This window comes from Lactuca sativa, chromosome 6 (genome assembly GCF_002870075.4).
Source record: "Lactuca sativa cultivar Salinas chromosome 6, Lsat_Salinas_v11, whole genome shotgun sequence".
In the NCBI taxonomy this organism is placed as follows: Eukaryota; Viridiplantae; Streptophyta; class Magnoliopsida; order Asterales; family Asteraceae; genus Lactuca; species Lactuca sativa.
The window spans coordinates 28,880,423-28,895,654 of record NC_056628.2 but is presented as its reverse complement, the minus strand read 5'-3'; the positions used below and the strand labels follow the sequence as shown (position 1 = coordinate 28,895,654).

The 15,232-nt window shown below is 32.9% G+C and overlaps 1 protein-coding gene and 1 long non-coding RNA gene across 2 annotated transcripts; both read right to left on the bottom strand.

The window, feature by feature from the left end:
- Window positions 1-250: 250 nt before the first annotated feature.
- On the bottom strand, window positions 251-588 carry LOC128126672 (uncharacterized). The gene is made up of 2 exons (XR_008224641.1): window positions 494-588; window positions 251-424 (listed from the first exon to the last, which is right to left on the bottom strand). It is a non-coding gene; the product is annotated as an uncharacterized LOC128126672 (long non-coding RNA).
- Window positions 589-5,924: 5,336 nt separating this feature from the next.
- On the bottom strand, window positions 5,925-6,653 carry LOC111883189 (uncharacterized mitochondrial protein AtMg00820-like). Its single transcript, XM_023879541.1, has 2 exons — window positions 6,554-6,653; window positions 5,925-6,187 (listed from the first exon to the last, which is right to left on the bottom strand). The coding sequence occupies exons 1-2, from the start codon at window positions 6,651-6,653 to the stop codon at window positions 5,925-5,927; spliced, it is 363 nt and encodes a 120-aa protein (XP_023735309.1).
- Between the last annotated feature and the right edge of the window lie 8,579 nt (window positions 6,654-15,232).

Genomic DNA, 15,232 nt, shown 5'->3' with positions numbered 1-15,232 from the left:
TATCAAGGAAGGCCCTGTCATAAAGGTAGACGACACGCATTTGCGTGTCGTAACCTTACGACGCGCGTGTTTATGACACGCAATGCGTATCAAGGAAGCCCCTGTCAAGAAAGGCCATGTCATAAATGAAGACGACACACATTTTTGCGTATCATAATTTTAAATGTTTAAAAAAATATTATTTATAGATTTACTTATTTTCAAATTAAATTTGTATTTAATGTTTCATAATAGAAAATAAAATATCATATACAAAAAATAGAATCCATTGCATAAATTTAATGTCATACAAATAATCGTTCCATGGAAAGATAAAACAAATCAATAGAAGTTGTAACAAAAATTTACAAACGAATTAGATACAAAAAATACAATCCATTGCCCCTTTGCTTATTCAAGATCAACCTGCAAGTAGCTAACTAATCTCTACAAATTCACCCTTGTTTCTAATCATTTTCTTAAATACTTTACAAACATAATTCATCCATAGTACCTGAACTATAGTTGCAGCCTTGCTTCTTCTTCTTCTTCTGAACTCATCTCTTGCAACCATTGCTCTAAGCCTAGTCTGAATAGATACAACAACTCCTTGTCAATTATGTGAAAAATACAACCGGAGAGTGGCCTACCTTCATAATATCAATAACTAACGAAGCAGGAATGAAAGAAAAGGCAATACTCACAAATACAAACATTTCTTCTTTAGTTCTTCACATTCTTGCACTGCCTCATAAGCTTTACCATCCTGCATCAATGTAAGATAAAGGCATTAAATGTTAAATCTATTGTGAAAATCTATAATATATAAGAAAGGAAATCAAATAATTACCTTACAGTGTGACCTTGCCAAATTAATTGAAATCAAATTAATTGATAAATCAAATTATACGATGTAGTTTTCGAATGTGTATTAAATGGAATGTTCTAAATCATTAAAAGAATAAAAAAATTAGAGTAATTTATTAGTTACCTTCTTTTTACTGAAGGTGTTGCTAAGCTTATTCACCCCACTTTTAACCTAGGAAACAAATTTCATCGTAAGTTTAAGTTCCATTGCATATGAAGGAATGTAAAAAAAATGTAATTTACCTTAGGAGTTCTTGTAGGTGTTAGATGGAATTTGGGTGTGGAATGAGCAATAGGAACAATTTTTTTGGTTTCATTTGTATCCGCCTTTTGTAACGACCATTAGTAAATTAATTTTAAAGAAATCCAAAAATCATAAAAAAAAAAAATCATTTGTTTCCACATCAAAATGCAACGTACGTGCATTTTTTTTGCATGTAAAAAAACACTAAATGAATAATTAAGTGTTATTTATGTTTGTTCAGGCCCTACAAATTACACACAATCACACACTTAGAACTCACGAAATGTAAATTTGTGTTCACTTCTTGAAAAACCTGACTCTAAATTGATTAAAAAAAAGCAATCATAAAATCCGACTTATACTAAGTCTAAAAGAGTCTTATTCAAACATAAAAACTTAATAAAATGAATGTTTCCTAAAATACCCCCGATACTAAATTCTTCCCAGAAAAGACCATTCTACCCCTGGCCAAAAAGATAACAGAAATTTGGGGGCTTATCAGACATACTTACGACTAGTTACTTTACAATAAAATGTATGAAAATTCAGAATTTTTTTTCAATTATTTTTTAGATCTTCGTGAGGATAAACGTTATTTAGCAGATCATAAAGTGATGGTGGAAAAGGTTGAAGAGAAAAGAAAGCAACTTAGTAACCAATCATTTTCTATTCAATATTTCAATCATACATAAATCATAAAAGTTGGTGTTTTTAGCAGTTACAGAAGCAAGAGTTAATTAAGTAGTACATACAGGGCGATATTTTACTGGTTGTACAAAGCGTGTAGATTTGTGCACACTTTTGTACCACTATGGAGCCCAAATCCCATCAACACTTTTTGGACCAGCTTCCCATCTGGATATACAAAAAGGATAAGTAAATTTCCTTTTTGGTCCTTGTGTATACCTGATTTGTTTTCAATTTTGGTCCTTAGTTGAGGTTTTTGGTCCCTGTTCCAAGTAATATGACATTTATTTAGACTGGAAAAAAACCAGCTTTACTCAGGGACCAAAAACGTTACAAGAACCTCAAATAAGGACGAAAAAAATTTCGGGACCAAAATTGCAAAAATCAGCTATATTGGGGGAGCAAAAATGTAATTTAATCTAAGTAACAGCTAACTGGTAGAAAACATTGACATACTTGGGCATTGAATCTTGGAATGGAATGTCAAGATCTTCACAAAGACCTCGTAATGCAGCCAGTAAACAACGTAAAATAGTAAACAGTTATTTAAGAAAACATAAAGAAAACAAAAAAAATTGAAAACCTTAGGGTCTTGTTGAAGATGAGCAACATCAAGAATAGGAGGGGGTTTCTCTGATGCAGAGAGTTCACTGTATACAGAAACCAGGTCTACTAACCCTAGTTCATGGAAGGATGAAGGGACAACCTTGTCAAAAGATTGCTAAAAAAAAAACAACAAATAAAGATAAACCATGATTATTAAAAACACTGTCTAACAAAAACCATTGTAAATTTGTGTCAACTACCAATGAATCAATCAGATTCCGAATTAATATAAAGTGTTTTCCTTTTTTTGTCAAATCATCACTTAATCCAGGCAGTCGTACTTTTGCTATATGATGTGTAATAAAACAAATAAACGTCATGTGCTTTTAAAGATGGAAAATAAAAGTATGCAATTGCAACTTGCAAGCATAAAAAGTTAATCAGTTACCTTACAATAACGATACTTCTTTTTTCCAGGACCATAAATGATGTTTTTCACAACCTTATTTCCATCAGACTCCTAAAAAAACAAAAAGAATAATTAGTTTGAGATGAAATGAGGACAAGGATGGTGGAGAATGAACTAACAGAGACATGATAAAGGTAATTGGGAAGAAGAAGTCGTCTCTGCCTTAAAATTGCTCTAGAGGCCATTATCATCACATACCAAAACTCCCTGTAACAACCACATCAGATTTCATTAATCATCGTTCTGTAGTCTCCCGAGTTTTAGGGTCAATCCCGCAAAGGGTATTTCGGTCTTTATGAGTTTTGTTCCTCTAGGAGGGGAGGTACACGGGTTCTTTTCTTGCCTCCCATGTATGATTATTTCCAAGTTACTTGCTGATCCCCGACATCCCATAAGTTTGTTTACTTTTTTTCATCTTGCAGTAGAAGATGCTGACTTTTTTTCATCAAGGAACCTCACAAAGTTCCTAAGAACAAAGATAAAAAAAAATAAATGAAATTTTATTTCTTTTTCTTGCAATTAACCCTGAAAACTAAAACTCAGAATTGTACCATGATCCTATTCCATCTACTGCAAAAACCATGGGATTGCAGTCATAGCCCACACCAATTTCAAATTTCTCAGAGACAAAAATAACCTAAAATAAAATGTTGTTTATCAACATTTGAATAAGAAGTACAAAGCAATGTAGAATGATAGAGAGGATGCTAACCCACATCACGAAGAGGCAAAGGGGAAGGTCCAATTTGGTCAACAAAGTATATCATTGAATTATGATCTGTTTGTTATGCCAACAAAGCCAACAAAAACATGGAAGATAATCTTTTGATAGTGATTATAGATTTAAATTGCCTATGAACACACCCTTATTTCTCCATCACAGAACAATCACCAAACATCATATCCTCGATTTGAATTTTTGTTGCTGATTCTTGTGCTATGGACAAGTAAGATATACCTTAAAGGGGAGAGTAAAAGAAAAGCGGGCTCAGATAGAAGCATGTTGATCAGATTTCAGACTATTTTGAGGAAGAAGAAGAGATGGGGGTTACCATCATATATGCAGATATTGAAGTCAAAATCATCTTGAGCCATTGAAGCTAAATACGATGGTTGACATGAAAAACTGTAACAGGGCATCCCTGTTTTCAGTTTATCCCTCAGGAACAAATGGAAGTTGAGGATGACGAACATCGGCGGGTTTTTGGTTGAAGAAAGAGATGTCGGATGTGTGGGTGCAAAGGAACATCTGAAGCATCTGAGGATGATACTTTAAAATTTGATACAACAACATAATCTTAGACCTCAGTTAGTTGCTGAATCACTGAACACAACACCGAGCACAACCCTAAATCTTCGAGGAGTCACAGTCGCTGACGAGGTGAGGTGAGATGAAGTCGCCAAACTATTGTAGAGAGCACTCCTTTACATTTTGAATGGTTCTTGAAAAAAAGCCCTAGAATCGTCCCTTCAATTTTGTGTGTGTGTGTGTGTTTGAGAGAGAGAGAGAGAGAGAGAGAGAGATAGAGATAAAGATAGTGATAAGTCTATGCGTGTGTGAGAGTCGGCATATGTTGAATAGGATTCTTGAAAAAAGAAGTAGAATCGTCCCTTGCCTCTATTTCACATATTTGGATTCTTTATGCAGATCGTTATCATCGTCGTCTCGATGCATTTGATCATAAAATCAAGAGCAATTATGCTATGAAGACGAAGGCCTAGGGCTTTTTCTTGCTAATTGGAAGAGGCGGGGGTTTTAATTTTCGGGATCCAATAGGCGGGTGAGAAACGGAGGGAGATAGAGCGGCATGGTGGTGGCAATGGCGCCAACGGATGTAACGGCGAGAAAGGCTACAACGAAGAAGATGAGTTTTAGGTTAGAGAGAGAGAAAGGAACACGAAGACCTAGGCTTCTTTCTTGCTGATTGGGAGGGGGGGTTATTTTTTCACAAAGGCGGGGTTTTAATTTTTGGGGATTTCATTTCCCGCTCAAAACGCGTGTTTCATTAAAAAAATATAAAGCGACACACTTACTTGACACACATTTTATAATAGGCGTCCTCCGTATTTCTTTTTTTTTCTTTTCTAACACTAATTTCAGGGCACGCACAAATGCATGTCTTCTATCCTTCAAATTTTATAAGAGATGACATTAATTTTTGGACGCATGCTTTTGCGTATCGTAAATCACTGCGTGTCATTGTTTGCGCGTCATTAAAGGCTGTTTTTCTAGTAGTGCCTATCATGATTACCCCAAATTGGAGCCTTCCTTTTGAGCTTATATGTGATGCAAGTGACTATGCAGTTGGAGATGTTCTTGGACAAAGGGTTGATAAGCATTTTCAACCTATATATTATGCAAGAAAGACTTTGAATCCAGTTCAAGAAAATTATACTAGTACCGAAAAGGACTCCTTATTGTGGTCTATGCTATTGATAAAAATTAGTTAAACCTTCTGTTCCATGTGTTCGATACCTGTTTATTGAGTTATACTATTTTCAACAAGGTACACTGCCTTAGGTAATAATTAGTTTCATTAGTAGGATAAACTAGTGCATAATTATTAAAAGTATCATCAGGCCTAGTATTAATCATGGTATACATCAGACAACCAATAGCCCTTGAGTATTCAAGTTGAGACACTGGATATCCTTTATTTGGTAGAAGCTTAAGTCTAGGACCTATAGGAGTGCTAACAAGAGAAAAATTCTCAAAATTAAACTTTTTTCAAAATCTTCTCAATGTAATGAGATTGAGAAATTGAAATCCCATTGTTTCCTTGTTTAATTCTTATATCAAGAATTACTTCTGCCTCCCCAAGGTCTTTCATTTCAAAACTAGATGATAAGAATTTCTTGGTTTTGTTAACTTTTTCCAAATCAATACCAAAAATCATTGTATCATCCACAAATAAACAAATTATATATCCTTTACCAGAAGCATCAAATTTTCTATATACACACTTTTCAGCTTGGTTTAATGCAAAAACATTAGACAAGACAAGATCATCAAACTTTTGATGCCATTGTTTTGGTGCTTGTTTCAAACCATATAACGATTTCTTAAACTTACAGACTTTGAGTTCATTTCCTGGAATCACAAACCCTTCAGGGTGTTTCATATAAATTTCCTCATCCAAGTCCCCATTCAAGAATGTAGTTTTTCACATCCATTTGATGAATCACAAGATTATGTATAGTTGTAAGAGCTAACATTAATATGCTAGTGGAAATTCCGGCAATAGGAGCATAAATATCAAAGAAATCAATCTCTTCTTTTTGCCTAAATCCGTGGATAACCAATTTGGCTTTATACTTATCAATTAAGCCATCCACCTTCATCTTCCATTTTAGGATCCATTTACATCCAAATGCCTTGCAAGCAGAAGGTAAATCTGACAATACTCAAGTATTTTTATGCATTATAGAATCGATCTCATCCTAAATTTTCTCTTTCCAGAAATAAACATCCCTAGAAGCCATAGCTTCACTAAATGTATTTGTATCCTCCTCAATATTAAAACAATGTTGATGTTGAGATACATTCTCATCCCTTGTTCCTTCAACTGAACATAGTTGAAACTTAGATCCAAAAGATTTGCCTTTTCTATCTCTAGTACTCCTTCTAAGTTCTGGCATAGATGTTGTACCATATAGTTGAAAGTCAGATCCAAAAGATATAGGTTTTCTGGCTCTAGTACTCCTTCTAAGTTCTGGCACAGAACTTGTACCATCAGAAACATCTTTAACTTAAGGTGTACTCTTGTTGGAAGATTGTTGAATCATGTCTCTTGGCCTTGGAATAGATGTAAATCTTTCTTCATCAAATATAGCATCTCTAGACTCTATAACAGTCTTCATAGACACGGAGTCATTAGATTATAAAACGTATCTATAAGATTTGGAATGCTTAGCATATCCAATGAATATACAATCTATACCTCTTTCACCTAATGTCATCTGTTTGGGTTCAGTGAGCCTTATAACTGCTCTACAACCCCAAACATTGTGGTAACTCAAATTTGGTACCTTTTTACACCAAAGTTCATAAGGATTATTCTTACTCCTTTTGTTTGGAATTCTATTCAAAATATAACATGCTATCAACATAGATTCACCACAGAAAACCTTTACTCAAACCTGAATAGGAAGACATAGAGTTAACCATTTCTTTCAATGTCCTATTTTTCCTTTCAACAACACCATTTTGTTGTGGTGTATAAGGAGTTGTATCAGTATGTAAATTTAGGATTAAAGGCACATGGAAATTCTAAGATCATGTTTAACACTTTGAAATTGAAGTATTTATGTGGTACTCCCAAATCCTCAATTGGATGATACTCAAAAGTTTGAGAACCAGAAAAGAAAATGATAAGTTTTGATTTCTTCGTTGTATTCTTCAACGCAATGTATCATATCTATAAAGTTTGACCAAAATTTCTTTCTATATGTCTCTTTTCCAAAACAGTTACATAACAGTTTCCAACATTCAAAATGACACAAAACGGGCATTTAACCAATGGATAAAAGTATAACCGACATGCGTCTCCAAAAACTATCATCAACTGTCAATCCTGACGCAAAAACAGTCGTTCTAACCATTGGATAAAACAATGAACCCATGGGTAAAGCACCAAACTGCACTCATTCTGATGCAAGGTAGTTGCGAATCATGGTAGCAAAAACAATTTTGTTGCGATTGTTTCGATATGGGTTGTTCCGATGTGATCCTATATGGGTCGTACCAATGCGATCGATCAAGGATTGTTGTGATGCGATCACAAGGATTGTTCTGATGCATATTGATCCAACGAGTTGAGAACGATAGCAATTGAACAATAACTTGATATCCAATGCGATCCAACCCAATGTGATTCGATCCGATACGAAATTTCCAAAGTGTTACATTCCAACTAGTTGTGATCGATCGCCATTGAATAGTAACATACTATCATTGCGAAAATGCCTTCACATCCAGCATTTCGAAATTTCATTCGCATTCGATCGTATTCACATCACTTCAAATTATGAATTCAGTATAATTCTGAGACCAACTTCATTCTGAGACTAATTCCATTATGAGGCCATTTTGTATCCGAGATCATCTACACTCTAAAATCAGTTTCGATCCAATAGTAACTTATTCCGAAATTGTTTTTGTTTCGATTTCAAACCAGCTGAAATCAATTTATCCCTTACTTAAAATCTTGAATAAACTTAAACAAGTACATACTCCACGCCATCCTTACTTGTTTAATATTCATCAAGATTAATTTTGGCCAACAAGTCAATCCATTACACTTAAATACACTTAGTGAAACAATTCACCAACATACATAACACAATCTAGTGGGCCAACATTGTTGCCTACGACCCACGAGTATAGTAAGAAAACTCACCTCGCAGTCTAAAAGATAACAGTTATGATTACTAATCTGATAACCATCTCTACAGGTCACCTATACATCATGCAGAGACCAAATCTCAAACCATAGATCCCAACCCTAAATTTGCCAAAGTCAAACTTGGTCAAAAATTCAATGTTTAATGGCCATTCACCACGACATGGATAAGTTTACGCCATGTCATGGGGATAATAGGACAAAATAGACAAGAAGCTGCTAAACGCCATGACATAAATACCAAATATCCACATCGTGGGAACTGCCCAGACCAGTTTATCACATTAAGCTCTTAATCCTTTACCCCACTCATTCAAACTTTCTGATAGAGAATGCTTCCATACTACTAAAAGATCATAAAATTACAGCTTTATAGACATGCATATCTAATGCATTCCTTGAGCTCAAGCTAGGTCAAAATGGTGTAAAATGAGGCCAAGATCTCATGCAAGAGTTCAAAACTCTATCAAACTTCAGATCCATCACTTCAAACCATAAAAGGACCTTGGGGATCCATAAAGTTGACAACTTTATGGATCCTCCACACTCTACCTAGCCTAAACATGAAGAAAAGCACAAGAAAACCTAGATCTAAGAACATGGAGTCATACAGTTTAGAACTTGAGGACTTACAAGTGTCTAGAAAACGTATACAAAGAGGATAAGGAGAGTTGCTTACTAAAACAAAGCTTCAAGGGTTGCCTTTTTATTCTTCAAGACACCACCAAACACCACAAAAGCTCAAAAGTTAACAATAGAGATTAAGGTTGCTTTGGAGGCTGAGGAAGAGAGTTAGAGGTCGAGGGTGGGCAACCCTAGCCATAACATCCCTTAAATATGGGTATAAACCCTGAAATTAGGGTTTGTCATTAAACAGCTGCCATGTCGTGGCCACTACATTGCCAAGTCGTGACACTTCACTAAAAATGCGTGTTTTTCCTGGCCCTTGCTACATAGTGGAGACTACATCCCCACGTTGTGGCCTTGAAATAAATCTATTAACTTAAAAGCCTTATCAATAAAAGGATCATAAACATATCTAGAACTGGGTGTTACAAGAAGCTTATGCTCAACGCATTCTAAAAGAAGTTGGTTTACATGATTGCAATCCAACCCACGTTCCAATGGAACTAGAAATGAAATTGTCAAAGGCCAAAGATGAACCATAAATCGACCTAACACAATACAAAAGGGTGGTAAGGTGTCTAAGATATCTCTTACAAACAAGACCCGGTATGGCATATTCGGTAGGAGTTATAAGCTGATACATGTAGAGTCCAAGAGAGTCACATGGCGTTGCAATGAAACACAGTTTAAGATACTTGCGAGGAACGACTGCACATGGAATTTAGTATGAGAAGACGAGAAAAAGGGTTCATAGGTTATAGTGATATCAACGATAATATTGATCTAGATGACGCTAAAAGCATAATTGGTCATATATTTTATTATGGGTCATCTCATATAACGTGGTGTTTGCAAAAGCAAGATACAATTGCTTTATCATCTTGTGAGGCGGAGCTCATGGCAGCCACTGCAGGTGCATGTCAAGCAATATGGCTTCAAAATTTGTTAGGCAAAATCCTGAACAAAGCTAGAGAAAAGGGGGTCTTAAGTCTTAAGAGTAGATAATAAGTCTGCAATATGACTCATGAAAAATCTTATTTTTTACAAAAGAAGTAAGCACATAAACACAAGATTTCACTTCATTCATAATTGTGTTGAAAATGAACAAATAGAGGTAGAATACATTCCAAGTGAAGAACAAAAGACATACATTCTTACAAAACCCTGGCACGAACAAGGTTCAAAGAAATGAAAAGCTTGATCGGGATCAAAGATGTTTCTAGAAGGACTGAAAAATTAAGGTGTGATTTTTGTAATTCCTAAGTCGAGTAGGACTCTAGGGTCCAATTACTTGGAGGTTAAGCAAGTCGGCTTTAAGACTCCTAGTCTAATTCTATAACTCGGTAGATTAGATCTATATATACATGCATAGAAACCGAGTTAGGACAATGCTATAACACAATCAAAATTGAGTTTTGAGTTATTTTTTCAATAATATTAGAGAGTTATTCGATATCTTGTGTTTTTGTTTTAATCTTGAAGTTAACTCAAGAGTTACAAGTTCACATCAAATACAATGTTAGTTAACTTAAGGGTTATCCTTATGTTTTTACAAAAAATCAATAACGATAATACAGAGATAATGAAAATTAGAAGAGTCTCATTAAAAAACAAAAAAACAAAAACAAAAAAAGGGAAGCATTAATCTTACGCGTTGATACCATATTGTGACATAAAAAAATTGGGAATGAATCTCTTGATTAAAAAACTGGAAGGAGCTTACATTTATACACTAATGAAAGAGAAAGACTAACATAAACACTTAAATTACAATTATGCCTGGTGTCCTCCCTCTTTGAGGTCGAGGGTTCAAGTCACGTCGTGGACATAGGTGGAATTAGGTGTTAGTTTAGGAGTAGATTAGTATATTTGTATTTGTCGGTTCAAAAAAAAAAAAAAAAAAAAAAACTAAAATTACATGTATCATCCAATATGGTTTCATATCTACTTTAATAAACAAAGAGTTTTGTTTGACACATGTCACACTCTTATTCAATTTGTCAAATATCATTTTGTTGTTATTTTGAATTAATTTATTTCCCACATGTCATGAGTTTTTCTATTTTATTAAATTCAACATAATATTTTAACGTAATAATTATAATAGATGTAATAATAAATGGGTATCAATTTCATTAATCAACTTACATTTTAATTTCAAAAGTCCTAAATTAAAACTCATTAGTTTCTTTTGTTTATTTATTTAAATTATTTGTTTAAATTTAAAAGATAAAAAACATTTCAATTATAATAATTCATTATTTTTTTTTTCTTATAAATTCAAAGTTCTCAGACATTTTAAACTTTATATTTAACTTTTTTTTTTAAATTAACTCATGTATTACATAGGTCTCACGACTAGTAAATAACATAGAAATCTTAAATGAAACCGGCTTTCGGTTGAATCCCGCAACTATACCATTACATATAATTGTTTTGTCAAACAAAAACTCTTCTTCCAAGTCCACTATCGACTATAATGGCATAAGGAGCTACATAATCACGGGTTCTCATGGATAGGCAATGGGATATGCAAGTGGCTATAAGTATATTGCAACACTTTATAATATTATATTTGAGTGAATACATCCAAAACTCATTCTAATTAGTGATAACTTTTTATGCCTTTGCGACCCAATATATTCAAATGAAGCTTGTGTGATCAGTGTTGATTGTAAGACCAAAATATGCAACATTGCTACCAAACCAATTACCTCATGATGTTGATAGCCGCTAAATTTTTATTTATACAACAGTATTTTTATTTACATGTATAATAATGTTTTACTTCTTTAACATCTATACATCAAATACTTAACCTTTTTAGAAGGTTAAACAACAAATAAAAAAGAAACCACTGTGTTAACCGCTTAAACATGTTACTCTTAATTCTTATGCATCGAAACATGGTTATATACTTCATCTAAATTATAAAAAAAATATCATTAAATAAACAAGCATTTTATCCCTTTATATTTTATTGGACAAATATGACATTTAAAAAATGTTTTTTTTTCTCTTAACATGACTTGTTGACAAATAATGCCACATCACCACATGTGACATGTGAAGATGAACGCTACATATACACATCAACAACCTCTTTTCTATTGATCAACTTGTTCTAAAATAATATATTTTTTTAACAATTGGTTTCTGCATCGGATTTATGTATTATTCACAAAACCAATTTCTAGTTTGCCGTATTTAAATACGATAATCCAGTCATTCTTTTTTTAACATTCATTTCACCATAATTAGCTTTGAAAAACGACTCTTTTTTTAATCAATCTTAAATTTTCATAATTTTAAGAAATGGCAAGGAAGATTGGGACATTGGATAACGTATGACATATGGGCCAAAAAAATATGGTTATATTATCCATTTATCCTAGTTAAGCCTAGAATTTCAATATGGGCCTACTATTCATTTAAAATACCCCATTACACCATTATGAGTTTAGCAATGTTAGTGATGATATATTATTCGAGCTAAACAACTTTTGGAAAGCAAAGTGATATTGGACCAGTCGGATCCGATTTGGTCTTAAGTTGGTCTCGGTTCGGGCCGGTTACACCAGTCTTCGACCACAAAAAAAAAAACCAGGGATCAAAGTTGCCTTTTATGATCAGGAGTAAAACCTGCTACCATTGCGCAAAACCCATTGTTCTTTATTTGAAGTTAAGGATTATCTAATAGATAGATTTGTACAAGTGTCATTCTTAATATGTATTCTTGTTTAAATGTCTACAAATTCAGAAAAACATGACACAATATTTTAAATTGGAAAACAATACATATGAATAGGGCTGTAAACGAACCGAATGAACACAAACAAATACTTGTTCATGTTCGTTCGTTTAAGTTAGCCGAACAAATGAACGAACACGAACGGATAAACGAACGAAATTTTCTTGTTCATGTTCGTTCGTTTAACAAATTGTCTTGTTCATGTTCATTCGTTTATGTTCGTGAACATGCTAAACGAACAAATATAAGCAAACACAATTGAACATATATGAACATCAACAAACTATAATATATAATGTAATAAAAAATAATTGAAGATATATGAACTTAAAAAAAAAACTTAAACAAACAAACGTAAACGAACAATATAAACGAACGTAAATGAACGAACGAGATCATTGTTCATGTTCGTTCATTTAACTAAACGAACGAGAATGTGTGTTCATATTCGTTCATTTATTAAATAAACGAACATAAACGAACTTTCCGCCGAACAATTCATGAACAGTTCGCCGAACGTTCAGTTCGTTTACAACCCTGCATATGAATGTAACGTTTCATTTATCACTTTATATAGTATATACCGTAGTCAAGGCGTGTGGCTTGATGTTGAATCCGAATGGTTATTTTTTAAATTTCTTTTGAACCATTAACATTTGTATGGTTAAGGTTTATGGCCACAAAGACCGATGTATTGAAAAAAACTGGACTGGAAAAAGATCGCCAAGACCAAAAAAAAAACACACAAGGCTGAGACCAAACCGAGACCAATTTTGTTAGAGTCGATGTCTAATCCTTAAGGCTAGTGAAATTGGGTTTTCTTTTCATATTTTATGCATTGCAACTTAGTATATTGTTTGTATTTTATAAATTTATTTATGATGATTATAAAGTTTTGTTGTATCCGGGCGCAAAGCCAATACCCGTTGCTCTCTTAAAAATCAGCTAATCTTCGTAAAAGCGGTTTTGCTCGTCTCCAAACTATATATAGTTCTTAAACCACTACTTCAATTAATACTAGGTTACAACTCGTAGAAACTATGGGTAAAAAATATTTATAAAATTTTATTGAACTAATAAGATATAAGTTTTGTTTAGACTTTTATATTGATTATTTTTTTTTTGAATATCGATATGCGTTATGTATGTTATATTTTATAAAATTATGATTTATACAATAGAATATAAATTTGAATGTAAAAAAAAAACACAATCAATCATGGAACACAATAAATCACAAAAAACATATAAACAATGAAAATACATTGCTGTTAAATCAAAATACTTAAGAAAATTAACATTTCTATTTTGGTCATTTACTAATCAATTTTCAATTATAAACACTACATGTAAGGTCACTAAAGAAATTTGCCAGCTACATTTTTCGAGTAGCACAATTTGGTTTATAAACATGGATTCTAATGTTAGATTTTTGTGAATAGTAGACCAAGTTCTATTCGATCCACATTTTTTTGATTAGTAGGATATGATTTATATCCTACAATCAAAATAATTATAGCAAAAACATACGATCAAAATAATTATAGCAAAAACAATAAACAAAGGAAACTTTATTGAAACTTATTAAAAATACAAATCAAAGAACATATTTGAAGGCGAAACATAAACATAAACATAAACATTAAATATTGAGAAATACTTTAATTTTTTTTTGTCAATTTCAATTTAATTATCATCGTACGAGTGAGATGATAAATGGGTAACAAGTTGCGTCGTTAAGCCTTTTTGTATGATAAAACTAATTATTTTGAAGACTGCATCTATAAATCTAGGGGATATATCATTGTTATGTATGACCCGTTGTACTCTATGAAGCTCGCTCTATTAAGAAGTTTCATCGCATCCGGCGTGAGGAAACCAAACATATCAAATGCAAATGGTATGAAAACGTGTTGATTTTCCATGAATGATTTATCATGTTTGGTGATTGTGTCTGTAACAGCTTTTAAAGCAGCATGTCCCGCCGTGAAACCTCCAGCTCTCAAGCCCACGAAAGGGGATACCCCTATAAGGTCTACACATACATGTTTCCCTCCAACTCATCCAAAAATCAAAATGTCAGCCAAAAACCTAATACAATCGAATAATAACATAAAGAAAAAGTTCATGATTTCATGAAATCTCAATTACAATGGCTGGAACATGTTGACACAAACAGGTAACATAGAAGAACATACATAAATGCAACAATACAACAACTTAGTTTTATATACAAGTTCATTTCAGTTTAAGACCAAAAAATGCAATATTTATACATCACAAGATAAGATGATTAATTTCACGCCGACCAAATTTAATCTATCAAGATGAACACGCTTCAACGTAATTGAATCAATACATTGTTTCTTTTTCTAACCTAAATTAGAAAAGACATTCTATGCTTAACTAATTTTCACAAAGAATATGTAAATATTAATCTATAAATTTCATTTACCTGTAATTGTTAGTTTTTTTTTTTTTTTTTTTTTTTTTTTTTTTGACTTTTTATTGTCAAGACCAAATTTCTTCCTTTGTGCATAAGGTTTTACCGCATAATAAGATCTAAAGGGCAGAAATCATCAATACAACCTCCAAATTTATCAAAATAATTTGCCTTACAAAATTTGATCATTTCTACAAAGCTTATTTAAATATTAAAT